Genomic DNA, 17071 nt, shown 5'->3' with positions numbered 1-17071 from the left:
TTTCTGTACAGGTCGACCCGACGTCCGAGCGGTGAATAAAACCCTGACGGCGATTGTGGGCAAGCCTGTGAGGATCACGGTGCTAGTTTGTGCCAACCCTCCACCGACACGAGCTTACTGGATCGTGAGGCGCGTACTTCTGAGCCCCGGAGACGCGTCGCACGCCCATTACATCGCCAGGAACTACAGTGTGAGTACTTCAGTGAGACGGCAGAGGCAGAACTTGCGCAACACGCGAGCACGAATGCCAATGTGCGGACTTTTTGGTGCGAAGCACGTCATTCGCTTTGGCCATGGGCATCTACTGATTGATTGATTGATATGTGGACTTTAACGTCCCAAAACCATCATATGATTATGAAAGACGCCTTAGTGGAGGGCTCTGGAAATTTCGACCACCTGGGGTTCTTTAACATGCACCCAAATCTGAGCACTCGAGTCTACATTCCCGCCTCCATCAGAAATGCCGCCGCTGCAGCTGGGATTCGATACCGCGACCTGCTGGTCAGCAGCCGAGTACCTTAGCCACTAGACCACCGCGGCGGGGATCTCCATCTACTGTCCTCTTAGCCCGTCACAAGTGTCTCCCGTCATCGCCGTCACGGTGAAGCACGTGGCAGTTAGGCCGGTGCATTCATTCAGGAAAAGCTCTGTTTCTGCAACGGGCACTAGACACTGCGTGTAGCAATGATAGGACGCTCTACTCTCATTCTTATTGACGGGTCTCTATGCGAAGCACCGATGCTTCCCACCACTCCATGCTTCACGTCAGTAAAGCTGTTATGTTTTTTGTGTTTAGAAAAAATTTATTGCCACAAACGTCAATAAGACTCAACAGAACATTTCCTTCTTAGACATACTCTAACGATGATGACAAAACAGACGTCATTTACATGAACATGGATATGAGATGGCGTTGAAAGAACATGCACATTCGATGGTTCACAAAAACACAACGACAAAAAATACTTGTTTATTCAGTACTGCCAGCCACCCTTTGGCAGCCAGGGCAGGAGTGGTACAGTGCACAAAGTTTACACGCAAAGTTTACAAACACAAAGTTTACACGCGACCAGTAACACGGTCCGCGGTACACAGGGAAGCAATAATGCAGTAAGTAAGTAAAAAAAAGAAAAAAAGCAGTGTACGTTGTGGCATGGTAGCAAGATAACACGTGAAATACGTTAGTTCAGTAGGACAGGGGAACAAGACCAGCACTTCCAATCATACACAATTTTGAATAGCCATTGAAAAAGCATTTTGATTAGTTAAGTTAGTAACGTCGCGTGGCAAAGTGTTCCATTCTGCTATCGTTCTCGGGAAAAAGGATAGACGGTGAGCGTTTGTTCTCATGAAAGGCATTAGGATTGTTTTGTTGTGCTTGTTCCGGGTGGGGCGTGACATGTTGAATTCGAGATAAGTATTGTAGTCAAGCTTTGAATAACCATAGACTATACTGTGTAATGTTTTAAGTCGATGTAATTTACGGCGGGACTCTAGTGTTGGTAGGTCAGAACGCTTGCGCAGTTCTGTCACGGATACTCGCCTGCTGTATGCGTTGTGAATAAATCGCAGCGCTTTCTTTTGTACCCGTTCGAGCATCGCTGAATCCGTCTTTGTGTGTGGGTCCCAAACAACGTCTGCATATTCGAGCAAGGGGCGGACCAGCGTAGTGTACGCAACGGTCTTCGTTCTGCTTGTACAGTGCTTAAGTCGGTGTCCTAGAAGTCAAAGTCTGCGCAGTGCTGATGATGTAATATTTTGTATGTGTTTGTTCCAGGTGAGGTTTGATGTGACGGTTACACCCAAATATTTGTACTCGTTAACAACCTCTAATTCAACATTGTTAATTTGATAAGCATATTGAAATGGAAACTTTTTGTGCGTTATTGTCATTTGGCGGCACTTTGTTGTGTTGAGGCTCATGTTCCAATCGGCACACCAATTACTAACAGCTGTAAAGTATTTGTTGAGAACTTTCTGGTCATTTACCGATTCAATAGGGAGATAAACAACGCAGTCATCGGCAAAGAAACGGAAACGCACCAGACAGTCGAACTGTAAATCGTTTAAATAGATAATGAAAAGCAACGGACCTAAGACGGAGCCCTGTGGGACTCCAGAAACAACTGATGACAAGTGAGAGGCAGAGTCACCTATCTGAACGTACTGATACCGGCTTGATAAGTAGGAGTCCAACCTCTGAGTTATTTTCTCATTTTTGACCAAGTTTCGAATTTTTAACATCAGGTTGCTATGGGGTACTCGATCGAAAGCTTTTTCGAAATCCAAGAATATAGCGTCAATTTGCCCCTCTTATCTGAAACTTTTGAGATGTCGTTAGTCGTGTGTATTAGTTGTGTAACCGTGGAAAATCCACGCCGAAAACCATGTTGATTGCTCGTAAAAAACATGTTGCTCTCAAGATACGTTACTAGGTGTTTAAATATAAAGTGCTCCAAAACTTTACCGGCTGTACACAAAAGGGATATGGGGTGGTAGTTTTTTACAGAAAGTTTATCGCCGGATTTATGCACAGGAGTAACTTTTGCAGTTTTCCAATCGTCTGGAACCACACCGCTTAGTAGACTTTCGCTAAATATAATGTAAAGGTATTTCGAGCACCACTCCGCATACCGGTAAAGGAATGCATTTGGTATTCTGTCGGGACCTGCGGACTTTTTAGGGTCAAGGTTGAGCAAAGCCGAAAATATTCCCGGCTCAGTAATAGTTATATCGGGAATGTCAAAGCCAGGAATATTGAAATTAGTGCAGCACTTCATGGCAAACAAGAGACACAAATAAAACATAAATATGTACATTTCGGATATTTACATTTTGGCATGCCATTTCTGCCGGCGCATCGACAGATCAGCCTACCAATACCAGGCTGGCCGAAAGACAAGTTTCACTCGTCCGTCATAGACCGACACAAAAGGGCAAGACCAGTGCCGAAGAAATTCCTGTTCACCGAGGAAGAAGAGCTCCTCCGACAAAACAGACAGCAGCTCCGAGTACAATCGTTCTAGGATCGGGTAGAGCGCGCGGCGGCGGCGGCCCGCAGCAACCGCCTCGCAGCGGTTGCGCCAGAGTCAGAAACAGCTGGCAACAATGAGAAGACAAGCGAAGCGGCCTCGCGAACAACGCCCAGAAGAATTAAGCGATTTACTCTGAGGCAGCGAAATCCGGCATGTACGGCTAAAAACGCGAGCAATGACACAATACCTCAGAAAATGCTGATTTGTTTCCCGAATGGAGCAGTTCGGACATGTTGCAGACTGGACTATTCTCCACCTTTCGAGGCGGTCGAGAGTGGGAAGCACACCCCATTCCAGGCGCCACATGAAGTCCCGGAGGTGTCCAGGCAGAAAAGAAGCCGTTAAGGTGCTCCGAGACACCCGTCTAGAGCGAGCACGGCGGGCTGGCGGGACCAACGGAAGCAACAAAACAGCAGTTGTTTCAACTATGTGGTTGTTCAAAACATCTATGCCAGGACAGCTCGACTTGACATGGCGAAAAAATGCAACAGTTGTTGCATAAAACGCAGGAAGTGTTATTGACTGCGGCCCCCTGTTAAGTTGCACATTAGGCATCAAATGCCGAAAGTGAGTACCCAGAAAGTAATATGCAAGCGCTCATGCGGGAGATTCCTCCCCTTGCACTAGGCGCAAAAGGAAGCGCAGTGCCAGCAGCCGACAGCGTATGGACACTGAAGGGAAAGCAAAGCCTCCCTGAGAACGCTGCTGTCCCAGTGCCGCGCGAGAGACCAACTCAGTGCCGCCTGACCAAAAAAAGGAACACAAAGCAGACTACAGTGATCGCACGATACGTAAAGAAGGTTGCACGACGTGAGCAAGGTACCAAATGCGACCGCAAAATACAGTCTGCGCTAGGTACCTCCGCTCAAGAAGCGGGAAGTCAAAATCCCGTGCATCCTGAATTTTCAGTCTTACTTCTTCGAGAGCGTTTGACCAGACTCGCAAATGCCGTAGTGGTTGTATAAAATACCTAAAATACGAAGGGGCGCTGCCGGCTGAATGAAAAAACCCGGCGCTAAACTGGAGTTTAGGGGCGAAGGGTTTATAACGGCACCCGTTCGTCCCTCGTAGCCGTTTTAGTGGGCAACAAGTATAACATTTTGACCTCCAAGGTGGTGCCGGTGAAAAATTTCTTTTGTACGTTGTTGAACAATAAAAAATAGTGCTCAATGTACATGTCAATGGGTGCTAATGGGGAATGAGAGACAAGAGCATTTGGCTTTTAGTTAACGCACGCGCTACGATCCCCATTAGCAGCCAATGGCATGTACATTGAGCACTATCTGACAAGAAAAGGTTGCTACGTTATTCTCGCTGGGTGTAACATCCTTAGTTTCAGAAAGGTTTAGCGAGCGTTGAGCCGCAGGGCCATGAATACAATGAACTAGTATATACGATAAACTCGAGGTGGTTAAAAGTGGGAAATAGATACGAAGCGCAAGCCGTAAGAAAGTAAAAGCCTAATTCTCCTGTCTCTCAATTCCCATTAGCAGCCATTGGCATGTACATCGAGCACTAACTGACAGGAAAAGGTTTTTACGTTATACTCGCTGGGCGTAATCTCCTCGGATTTAGAAAGTTTTAGCGAGCGTTGGGCCGCAGTGCCATGATACAGTGAACTAGTATATACCATGAACTCGAGGTGGTTAAAAATGGGAAGTAGACACGAAGCGCAAGCCGTAAGAAAGTGTGCGTGTGCCACCTCTCGTTCAGTCCTTGGAATGTCCGCTGGATGGCGGTTGTTTTATATGGGGAATATATGATGAAAATATGCGAGATGGTGGTACTCGGAGTGTTGAATAGATAGACGAACGGACACACAGGCAGATGCATGGATGGACGCATGAACGGACGCAGTGGCGGATGCATGGACGAACGCAGGGACGGATGCACGAACAGACGCACGCGCGGACGGGCGGATGGACGCATGGACGGTCACACAGACGGACGCATGGACGGACGGAAGCAAGAACAAATGGACGGACAAATGCTTCGCCCCACTCTCCATCATTTACTCCGTGGATATGCTGCCAATTTCTCATTTTTTTTAAATCTCGAATCCTGAACACTATGCAAAGAAATATTGTTCTAAATATCGTATTTGTCGGTTTTCTTTGAAGCGCTCCAGTGCTACGCCGGCTACAAACCGTTGGTGGTACATCGTAAAAGTTGGCATCACTGGCACCCTAATATCAAAGTTATATACTGCACAGCGTTTAAGACAGCAAAAATTACGAGTGGTTAACTGCTCGATTCCCGCGGAGAGAGAATAAAGGAAAGCTGGGAGATTAACATTGACATCCCGTTTGCTGCCGAGCACTGGGGGTGGCGAAATAGGGGCCAAGAAAGACAGTGTAGAGAGAGAAAAAAAAAGCGCACGTGCACTTTGGAAAAAACAAAAACGCAAACAGAAAGGACGTTCTAACTATAACCGTTTAAAAAGGTCGGTCAATCACCAAAAGCGCTGTAGCGCTAGCAGGGCCGTCTTCTGTGATGTTGCAACCAGTCGATATTGCAAATTTTTTTCCTCTTACAGAGGTTGATTATCTCATTTGCTGAGTTCTTTGCGAAGACATAGTTGCTGTCCCCATGGAGCCGTATTTTCAGCTATAGGACCTACAGAAACAGCGTATTTTTCTCCCCTCAAGCTCACTTCCTACTCCTAATAAGACACCAAATTCTAGAGTACGCGCAGGCATAACGCGAGAAAAATGCGGCAAAATACTAAAACGTTTCTGCTCTAAAGCTGTCTTATTTGTTCAGGAGCGATACGTAGAGCGCTTCAATCTTAAACGCGCATTCTTAAGTCCTAGCCAGTCAACAACAAAAACGCCTGGCTTCAAACTCCCAAAAAGCTTAAAGCTTAGGAAAAAAGGGGCGTGATGCACGCGTCATGTCAAGCAGAAATTTGATGATCTTGAGGCGGACGATTATTGCTGGGTGTTGTGGGCAAGCACAACGAAATGCCGCTAGCCGGAGCACACGTGAAAAAAAATGGTCTCGTTGAAACGGGCTTGTGATAAAAAAAAAGTGTTTCTAAATTTCAAGTAGTTTTTTATCTTGATTTTAGCCAACCAATATCCAAAGTTTTGAAAAACTAGCGTACCATTCGTAAGACAGTTCATCCTTACAACCACTGCAATAATTCTTATTTCCCCTGTGTATAGTAGCATAGCAGACCTCCTAGAGAGAGAGAAATAGAATAAAATGAGGGAAAGGCAGTGAGGTTAACCAGAAATAGGAGCATCCGTTTTGCTACTCTGCACTAAGGGAGGAGAGAATGGAGAATAAAGATGTGAAAGAAAGCGAAAATCGAAATGAACGCGCGAAAGAGAAAAGAAAAAAAGTGATCTGGGGTGCTATAGCTTATACAATAGGCCACTAGCACGCAAAAAGTTCAATGAGGCCTTCCCTGATTTTCTGTGTGAAGACAGATCTTGTCGCCTTTCAAGCACTGATTGTTCTGAGACAGGTCTGTCGTCAAGGTAAGCTAACGCAGCAGCTAGCTGCCGTCTTTGCACGCTATAACAAAGGCCGTGACAAAGACCGTGCTCTATCGTTCTATCGCTGCCGCAATGGCTGCAAGCAACACTGTCTTCCATGTCGATCCGAAAGCCGAAAGCTTTGGTGAAAGCGACACCCGGCCACAGTCAGCAAAGTGCCGTTGTCTCAAAACGAGATAGTCCGGACGGAGGCCGAAGTCGACGAGACGTGTCCAACCATGCAGTCGCGTGTGCCGTAAGCACTCAGCGTTCCACAGGGATTGTACTTCTTCATTAGCGATTTTTCGGATTTTCATTGCCAGACCTCCTAGCATGCTTAACATTCCTGCCTCTCGCTTCCTTGCCCTTCTTTTAAAATAGAGAATTTCCCTTTTTTAATGACGCAAGCACAAAGCTACACTCCTTTTACTACCAAGCACTCTCGATCGGGCACTTACTTCTAGATCTCCGAATATCCAGAAATAGCCTCATAAAAATATAAATTGGTGGTTATGATTCAAGAGTGACATCGATTGCATAATCATTATCGAAGTTCTTGCGCTGCACAAAGCCTGTTGACCTGTTGATGCTCACTATGTTTGCAAAACCGGAGGTGTATAAGTATGTCACCGAGCTCTCCTAAGCCTAACAATAAGCCGATATTGGTTACAGTGATGCACAAATATTGCACATGTATATTTTTCTGGTGTTAAAAATGCGCACGGGATTTTTCTGCCCTTTATATTCTTCATGTTTTCAATAAAAGTCTCAGCTGTTATCCTACGTAAGGGCTGTTAATATTTTTGGTCCACGTCTTTCTCGCACTATTTCACTGATAATTAAACGCCGACTCGCGCAGCAGTCTATTCTACCATAAGCAAACGATGTAGGAGTATATATTTACTTCATATAGGCACCATTTAACTGTCCGCATAGAAGATGAACATTAATCGAGTGAGGTCAATGAAAGATTGGGCGAAGCAGAAATCGTTGTGCAACATGGTGGAGCAGACCTGAACCACGTGCTTCCTGAGTCTCAGGAAGCACGTGGTTCCTGAGGTGAATCTCAGGGGTCACGTGAACTACGTGACCCCTGAGATTCGCATTGTCTGCACGATACATACAAAAAATTACTAACGCAACGAACACACCAGTAAAGCTCTTACAGACCAAGCCACATCAACGCCGACGTGACGTGCGATTTCCATTAGCAAACACCTACGTCACACTTTACGGTCACCTCCATTTTTTGTTTTTTTTTTGTTTTTTAGCAATTGCAAGCACATCGTAACTTTCATTCATTCATTCATTCATTCTCTTTATTTTGTAGAATTTACAAAATATTACACTTTGGATGGCCCCCTGGGCTAAAAGCTGTTATCAAACAGCTTGAATGGGGCCCAGGAGACCAACTACATGGCAAACAAGTTAAGGCTGAGAAAACTTTTCAAACACAAAAGTAGCCAAGAATGTTTTTATATAAAGAAACATATAAAATGACACTAAAAGCGTCATAGACACATCATTTCTAATAAAACACTGTTGAACAACAAACAATACAAAGTGAGTGCTCAAAAGTTTTTTACAAAAAATTGCAATACTACACCTAAAAAAGGAATTGATAACGTAAGTTACATCCACGATTTTAGCAGTAAAATTACACAAAACATTACCACAATAAAACCATTATAAAAGAAAAAAAATGAAGGACCCTTGAGCTTTGCCTTTAAGAGTTGAACGCGATAGCGAAATCCGGCCCTTAGTGCGCCATTCAACCGCTTAGTGCATACCTAGTAATATATTTTGTCACATACGCACACACACACACTCACACACAGTAGATTGTACAAGCACGCGCGTGCGAATGGTACATACAGGTTCTTGATCTAAAGCAAGAGTCGCATGGCCTCCAAGATACACGCCACTCGCTTGCCATCTCAGAGGCCATAAAGAGTCTGACAATGCCTCACAGATGGCAGCACATTATCTAGCGTTCACTGTTTTCTTGGTCAACGCCTCTGGAAAGGCATAATATGTTTTCCGCTAGATGGACGTAGTAGTCCATTTTTAGAGTTGTTTGAAAGTTCCTGTGTGTTTTTAGCGGCGATGGTTGCACTTTCCTGGCCTTTGTCGACGTAGTTTGAGGCCTCACAAATGCGCCTACAAATCGCCGAAAAAGCTTGTTCTCGTCGTGACACCTGTCGAACAAAATCCATGAACGGGGCCCTGCAACACTTTTTTAAGTAATCATGAAATGAATTCACTAGAATAGCATATTGCCTCACGAATTCAACGCCGCAAAAATTTCAAAAATCCGTCCAGTGCGAGTGGAGTTACAAAGGTTTGTCGCATGTTGCAATTGCATTCTCTCTTCTCTGGTCCCGACGAAAGCGCTGGAAGCTAAGCAGAGAGGGATGGCAGAGGCAACGAAACTATACATCACCCGCCGCCTCGTGACCTTGAGCACTTTTTTCTCTTCCTTCTTCGAATGAGTGGCTTTTTCAGTGTGATCGCACGCGCACGCGTGGACAGTAGCGGCCTGCCGCGGCGATCTCTGTAACAAGCCTTTTCGCTCAGGACCAACGGGGCCGACTCCAACGGCAGAATTTCTGCGACACGAGCTCTCTAACGCTATTGCGTTAAAATGACACTTTATCATATGCAGATATATACAGCGAGAAACAAATATATATGTGGGGTTTCACGTCCCAGAACCACCATATGATTATGAGAGATGTCGTAGTGGAGGGCTCCGGCAATTTTTACCTCCTGGGGTTCCTTACCATGCGCAAAAATCTGAGCACACGAGCCTACTGCATTGTCGCCTCCATCAAAAATGCAGCCGTCGCCGCCGGAATTCCTTCCCGCGAACTGCGGGTCAGCGGCCGAGTGTCTTAGCCACTAGGCCACCTCGGCGGGGCAGCGAGAAGTAGAATAGAAGTTCGTGAAGCAATTGAAATGTATACACCTTTAGTAATTCACAAATATTTCATGTAAAGTACTGAGTGCAGGTTTAGGTAAATGTGTATGCCTATTTAAAATTCTTGTTTTATGCCCTCATTTTTCAGAGTGCCGACACACCGTTTTGTAGAACCACGTCTCTCGAGATTAGGTCAGTTCACCCCGACGATGGCGGAGAGATACTTTTTGTTGCGAGAAATCCAAAGGGCATCGATCATGCCTCCATACTCCTCAACGTAACACATCAAACGAGCTTGTCATTTACAGAGGCGAGCTCCTTTGCAGGTAAGTAGTGCGTTACGTTCGGTAAGCTATCGCTGTCAAAGAAATCCAGTAGTACAGAAAGACAGGCTAGTTAGTTTTGCTGCATACCGATCTGCATGCCCTAATCAGACAGCAAAAAATATTGTAGAAACGTGGTATGTCTCTAGACTTATACATGTGCGTTAGTCATCCTTCAGTATCGCTGAATGAAAAAGATATTGCATTGCGGAATAACTTGTGATATAAAACTGCATCTGTTAGAGGACTTATTGTTTTATTCGAAAGAATGTACGATGCAACTTTCACTCACGCGCAGTGATCATGAGGTCCCGAAGAGAGTATATATTCTGTTTTCTGATTCAGCAAAAGTGATTTGTTAGTCTGCACTGCTTTTGTGTTCATTTCGTCTGTGTCCTCGTGTGTGTTCGCTAAAGCTTCAGTATGTACAAAGAAATCCGTTTAACTATATATAAAGAAAACGAATACGCGTGCTGTCAAAAAATCGAAAGAAAAAATGCATGAACTCACACGCAAGCTGCGCTATAGTGAGTCAGCATTATGGTTGTTCCTGCTTGTGTGATACTTTATTTTTCAATTTTTTTAAACATATTTGGCTGCCTTGCGCAGCTCGAGGCCCGACATTCAGGAGACCATACTGGAGTGGACTGAGAGGGTAGAGGTGGGACTATACTTCAAGTAGTTCGTCCCCAATACACTCTTTTCTATTGCCCCCTTCCCTTTAACAAGTGATAAATAAAGTTGTTCATTCATTGTTTCGGTGCTTCGTTTGATCGTTTCTGCGTTTACTAGCATATTTGCATTTCTTTTTTCTTGTTTGATTTTTTAATCTCATATTTACTTTTCATTACAAATTTTTTATGTTTATTTTTCTCCTTTCTTGCTTAAGTTTTCAAGCTAGTGTTGTAAATTACAATAGCTCAGGTGCGGTTACATGTTCCATTCTTGCGTTTTTTGTGATCCACACATTGGTTGAGATGTCAGCAAAGAATAAGCATGCATTATTTAGTGTATTAAACCACAAGACAACAATGGGCTAATTTATTTCGCACAATGAGAACTACTGCCACTGAAATTTTGTATTTCTAAAATATTTGATCAATATTGGTATAAATGTTCACAGATAAGGTTACACATCCAAGCCGAGAGCTTCCTCAAAATTTCGCACTTTTTCAAAGTCATGCGAGCGCTTAAATACGAGAAGCCTGAATGTCTTGGTTAAAAGGTAAACGCGACAATGAATTTCAACATCGACTCTCGTTTTTGTAATATCATAAGCGTGTGTCTTTGCTCTGTCATTTCAGAAAGGCGAGGACTTCACTGGCTACTACCAACATGCATGAGCTTATCTCTAGTCCTTTCTGACACACTGAGTAGTGGTGGAAGCTGACACGCACATTAAGGCAAGCTCTCTTATTGCATGCTGGTTACAGAAACCCTAATCAAGCTGCAGAAGCTTTGCACGCGACATGAAGCTTTCCTGCACATGAATAGTAATAATAATAATTGTCTGTGTTTAACGTCTCAAAACCACCATGTGGTTGTGAGAGACGCCGTGGTGGAGGACTCCAGAAATTTCGACCACCCGGGGTGCTCTAACGTGCACCCAAATCTAGGCAAACGGGCTTCAAGCATTTTCGCCTCCATCGAAAATGTGGCAGCCGTGGTCTAGATTCAATACCGCGACCTGCGGGTCAGCAGCCGAGTGCCTTAGTCATTAGACCACCATGGCAGGTCCTGCGCAATCAGTATCCCTGTACTACGATGCCTGTCCGCCGAGTTTAAGGATGGAGGAAATACAAAACGCAGACTTTATTAGGGCAGTTAAATACTAATATCTGTAGTAGTTTCACGTTCCGATACCACAATATGAATATTAAGGGTAATCTGGAGGACTCCAGAATCATCTTTTACCTGTTGTTTCCTAATGTGCATCTAAATTTAAGCCCACGAGCCTCTATAATTTCACCTCCGTTGAAATGCACCCGCCGCTTTCGGGATTCCCGTGACCAACAGATCAGCAGTTAAGCACTGTTAAACGTGCATCTACAGTTTAAAATGCATTTTAGTTTGCTTTAATTCTCTGAGCTAAAGGAAATTTTCAGCGACAAAAAGCACACTCACAAGAACAGAAATTACGTTGGGGCTTCAAGAAAAACATAAAGACCACAGCCTGCACCACCGAAGTATAACAGGCGTAAATCATTTAAAATCAAATGAACAGGGCTTGCGCCAAATAGTTGGTTTGAAAAATAAGGGATTACGAGGGGATAAGTGAATCGGGAAGGCGTGGGATATTATGAAAATAGAGTGTGAAATACCATCAGCGCCCTCCAGACAGGGGAACCAGGCGAGCAGACCAGCGGGATTTATTTTTAATAAAATCTGTGGTTATACAATTGATTTCGTTCGAGTACCCTCTGTCTTGACTAAGAAACTTCTTCTTGAGTTTCTTGGGTCTTGTGCTTGACTCTTCCTTTGTTCATCCTTGTCTCTTGTTACGCAGTTGATCTTTGCTCTCAATTCCTCCTCCTGCTCGAGAGAAGACTATTTGTGGCTTGTTAAACACTGTTCTGAAACACCTATTATGTTGCCCCATGATTTCTCGGTTGGTGTATTTACAGCCTTTCTTACATTGTGCGTGTTTTCAGCCAATTAGAACATTTTAAAGCCTGGATGGATAATGAATTTGGTATCAGCATGCCATTTATTTATGTTATTCTGTTCATTGCAGGCAGTCCTCGTCTAATGTTCTGAGCTATACTTTTTCGCACTTATTCCCTATGTTTACGTTATCAGTTTCTTTCCCCCTTTTTTATTTGTTTATTGCGATCATGTTTTTTCCTCTTTTCTTGTGTGATAATCTTTGCTCGACCACGGATCGTGGTGGACCCCAAGCAATGATGCAACTTTGCTCTTGTATAGCATGTGTCATCTCCCTCGGGCTGCTCCTTCTTTCCATCCCGCTCCTGCTCAGAACAGACTTTAAGTTTCATGTTCTTCCAATTTTCAGGAGAACTGTATTGTGCCTGTGAGGTTCTGTACATTTTTACCTACAACGTTTATATTTTCGGTGTACCTCCGTGGTAAAGAGTTTGAAGGCATTGTTCGGAACATTATTGGAACATGGTCGGTATTGACTTTTTGAGACCCACTCAAGTGTGTGGGTTATTGTTGTTTTCTTGAACTATTACCGTCAAGAGGGTTCCCTTCCCCCTTTTGTTTCCCCCTTTTCTTTTCCTCTGGGTAAATAATTAGCGAGTAGTCGGAGACCAAGGAGAGGCATATAGAGATTTTCCAATTGTTAAAAAAATAAAGGAAAAACAAGGTGTTTTTTCTATTTTCTTTTCACTAATTTATTATGAATTCAGTGTTACCGTGGATACTCGCTGATATTTGGATGTTTAAGTTTATAATTCCTCCCTATTAGATTTTAGAACTAGGTAGTCCGTCGCCCAAACGTGCCAGCCAGGGGGGACTCCACAGCTCCCCCCCTCATTGTTCATGGGTGGCTGGTATTTGAATAGAACACATACTAGATCCCTGTTGCTAAAAAAATTGGCCCTGAATTGCGGGTTCACCCGATAGCCCGAGTGTTTGTGTGAAGTCAAAACTTCGGGTAGGTAGTTTTGATTGGTCCTATGTTGTACGCCGGTTTCCTCTGTGTTGAGGTCTGGGATCCTCACGTTGTATGTTGATTTCCTTCTGATTTGCACAGGACTGGTATAAATGTGGACGTACGTCCTCTATCTACCAACAACCTGCGTTTTGAAGTTTTGTCCGTTATGATCTGGGATCCATTCACAAGACCAGGAAACAGGATGGGCCCTGTTCTGTTGTCTCCTCCTGTGATTGTCAATGTCATGTTTTCTGTGGTCGAAATTTCATAGATATGCACCATGTCGACAAATTTCAAATTTGGTTAAATTGTCCTTGGCTGTGTGTGAAGCTTTAGCAATAGCGGTTGCCGATTATTTCGTAATCTTTGTCGTTATTTTTCTCTATAAGTATTCCTCCTGTATCCTCACGTTTTCTTTTTATTTTTAATGTTTTAAGGTCATAGCAACTCTAAAACAAGAACAAGTTGAGCCACCATAAAGGGGGACCACTTTAAAAACGAAGGTAATTGAAAATTTATTGTAAAGGTAAGCAAATCTTTCGTATAAAGTATTATATGTGTGTCGAAAGCTAGAAACTTGTGAGTTTTGTGAGGTGTGATAGGATTCATTGTTTTGAATGCCCAGCAGCCTGAGAAAGATAACCAGTTAAGCTTACAGATTCACATTGTTTCTACCAGAAGTCTTCAACTACGTGTTCGAGAGAAATTAAGAGATGTCCAAAGAGTGCTATTAATCTGAAAGCCGCCGTGCATTGTCTGCAAGTATGCACGAATGGGGTTCATTTCTTGAATTCCTTAACGTATTAATGCCCAGTCACTCTTATCTTTTCTGGGTTTTGCTGTGTGTTATTAAGAAACTACTTTGAAGATGCATCGAACGCTGTAGGTATTCACAACTATTTTCCATTCAACAACGAATGCGAATGAGCACAAGCTACAATTTCAACCAGCTTTCTGTAGAATCTTTCGTGGAGTTCGTTTAGTTCATTTTACAGCTTCAAATTAGGTCGCAATGTGAACTTTTCTAATGAACACCCCGTATATGAAAGAACTGGTGTAGGTGAAACTTGCGTTCGCGAATATTAACGTTGCTTGTCGTAATGATTACTTGCCAAGAAATGCCGTCCTTGTCATTTATTTTTAAACGAGTACTGCTACTTAACAGACACCGCGTTACAAACTGCGCTAACAATTGTGAAGTATTCATTAACAACCTGCAAGGATTCCCTGATTGCTCAATACTTTGCAAACCATGTGAATGACTGATTTCCCCTCTCTCGTCCTCTGTTTTTCTTTTTTTTATTTACAGCCTGTTCTCATTTTTCACACTTCAAGAGCGGAAATATTGACCGATTACTATCAGCAGGAATGAACCAAGACATTACTCCGGTCCCGAAGATTTGTCAGCGTTTGGGGCCTGAGCTAAATCAACAGGGCTGACAACGCATGAAAGCTACCAAAGAAGCTTCAGTGTTTTCATCCAGAAGCATGTAAATAGAAAAAATAAACTATGGTATTTTGCGAAGGTTACCGCCAGTGTGTCAACCTTGTGTTTCTTTCACTTGCTGTAGAACATAAGCTTCTGCAGATCTGTGTTTGCAAGTGGAGACAGGGCTGTACATTGCGTAAATCATTATCATTCATCACTATCAGGTCGACTATGCCCATTGCAGGGAAAAGGCCTCTCCGGTGTTCGCAAATGAACCCGGTTTTGTGGTTGCTGCTTTCATGTTGTATTTGTTGCATAGTACACAAAAAGGCAGGAAAAACATGAGTGGTGCAATTTATCTGTTTTGAGCTATTACTTATGACGACTACAACTCTAGTAACGTCCACTGTAATGCCCTGTGGTAAACACAACGCACCAGAATGCAGACATTACTTATATGTAGAAAAGTCTTAACGTTCTGGTATTACAGAGAGAACGTAGCTTGATATCTAATTTTAGGTTCTTTGTCCTATATGCTTGACTTATTTAATATCTGAGAAATATCGTGTGCTTTATTTTCGCGCAAGTACCTCGCTATGTGATAACAAAAAACGTAAATGATTTTCTAAGGTGAAAAGTTTCGCAAATATCTTATTCAGTAAGAAGCAAAACAAGTCCTCTAAAGTAAACTACTGAGCTGAATGTCCTGAAGCAGAATAGGTTTTAAGGAGAGACACCTTATCAGGATATGCTGTATTATTTCCACAACTCGTCCTGTGATCTATTGGTTTCCCACTTGAATAGACACTGCCATGGATAATTCGAAACCCTTTTCGAAGCAGGAACAGTCGAAAGATATGTTATTCAGCTTGGTCGCATGGCCAGACATTTCAATGCTGCTTCAAAGTTACAATCGCATGCCTACGACAGAACAAGCCGTTGTTGCGCCAGACCATGACAGTTTGGGAAATACCTGAAAAAAAAATGGTTGTCGCCGATCGCTAGGTGAAATAAGCAAGAAAAAAAGGCGGGAGAGGGGGCTTCTTACACCTCCATGTACACAGACTGCAAAAAAGTACATCGTTCTGTTAATGTTCCAGGAGCTTTTGCTCTATTCAGACCACCTTGAATCACGAGGCACTTCGGTTCTAGTAGCAACCATATTTTTCGCAGAGAAAAAAAGACGTGTTCGCGTGTTTCACTCTGGCATGCAGCAGACGTGAATTGCGCAGATTGCGAGTCAAGGTCCTGTACACAAGGGAACACAGCCCGACAGCAAAATGGCAGGTGCCCTGAACACTTCTGATTCCGGTCTCTGTCCCCGAATACAACTCTTTCTCGACGGTAGTCCCAATACAACAGAAGCGCTACCCCACAAACAGGAATGAATGTGAAATGGAGACTTGTGCAAGCGCAGACTTACGCCAGCCTTGCTTTTCAATGTAGTCACTGAAAACGTATATTCACAGTGTGCTCGGTGTAAAAAACAATATTCCTCACTGCCGAAACGCCTTCTCCGTTTCATGCAGTTTCGTAACAAAGTGATTTCGTGCTACAGCATCGTGTTCACTTTCCGCGTTGCGTACAAATGCAGTATCTGTATCGAGATATATTGAATGAAGTCGAGATGGCAAGGTGCTTTGTTTAGCCGCTGATCATCTTCTATGTCTGGCTAAGAAATATCACTATGCTCTGTAGCCATTCGTTTTAGCTGGCCTATTCCAAAACATGTTAATCGAAAAGCTACTCAATAAGAAATCCTGAAATTGACACGGAAACAAAGGGAACGGGAAGATAAGCTTGAGGAATTGCAATTGGCATCAATTTACTTTACTTGCCTGCTAATGCGCATTGGTATCACCTAAACGCTGAAGCGTGTTTCTATATGCCCTATTATTTTTTTCAAGCTCATGAGTGGTGTGCACAAGTAGGAGCAGAAGCACGACTGTAATAACTTATCACTTCACCAGTTGAAATCAGAATAATCCTGCTAGACTCTTCTTACACTGCGTTGAGTGAGTAAGCGAGGTTCATGAAAAGTTGATTAAATTATGTTTAACAGGATCCAAAAGAATATCATAACGTAGATCTCAATAAATAAACACTATACTGTACTCTACTGAAATTAACTACTACTTAATTCACTTATTGGTCGGTGGCCACATTGGTTCAGTTTCCAAAGATGTCACATCTCCGGGAGCGTAGCCTATGCTGTTGCTCTGCATTTTTTGTCCAGCCCTAAGGGCCCCGGAAACAAATA

The 17071-nt window shown here is 43.4% G+C and overlaps 1 protein-coding gene across 8 annotated transcripts in view; it reads left to right on the top strand.

Annotated features, from left to right (window-relative positions):
• Positions 1-14912, top strand: part of LOC142814263 (kin of IRRE-like protein 2) — a 102957-nt gene extending 88045 nt beyond the window's left edge. For 3 of the 8 annotated variants that reach the window (XM_075892718.1, XM_075892721.1, XM_075892720.1), the window contains 5 exons: positions 12-190; positions 9589-9766; positions 11068-11166; positions 13820-13908; positions 14692-14912. In XM_075892718.1, the coding sequence (XP_075748833.1) occupies positions 12-190; positions 9589-9766; positions 11068-11153 (443 nt within the window). In that variant the 3' untranslated portion in view covers positions 11154-11166; positions 13820-13908; positions 14692-14912. The remainder of the gene's footprint in view (positions 1-11; positions 191-9588; positions 9767-11067; positions 11167-13819; positions 13909-14691) is intronic. The other 5 variants (XM_075892719.1, XM_075892723.1, XM_075892722.1 and 2 more) reach the window with 5 other exon arrangements.
• Positions 14913-17071: the final 2159 nt, after the last annotated feature.

This window comes from Rhipicephalus microplus, chromosome 4 (genome assembly GCF_043290135.1).
Source record: "Rhipicephalus microplus isolate Deutch F79 chromosome 4, USDA_Rmic, whole genome shotgun sequence".
NCBI lineage: Eukaryota > Metazoa > Arthropoda > Arachnida > Ixodida > Ixodidae > Rhipicephalus > Rhipicephalus microplus.
The sequence above is the reverse complement of the archived record's forward strand: the minus strand, read 5'-3'. Positions and strand labels throughout refer to the sequence as shown.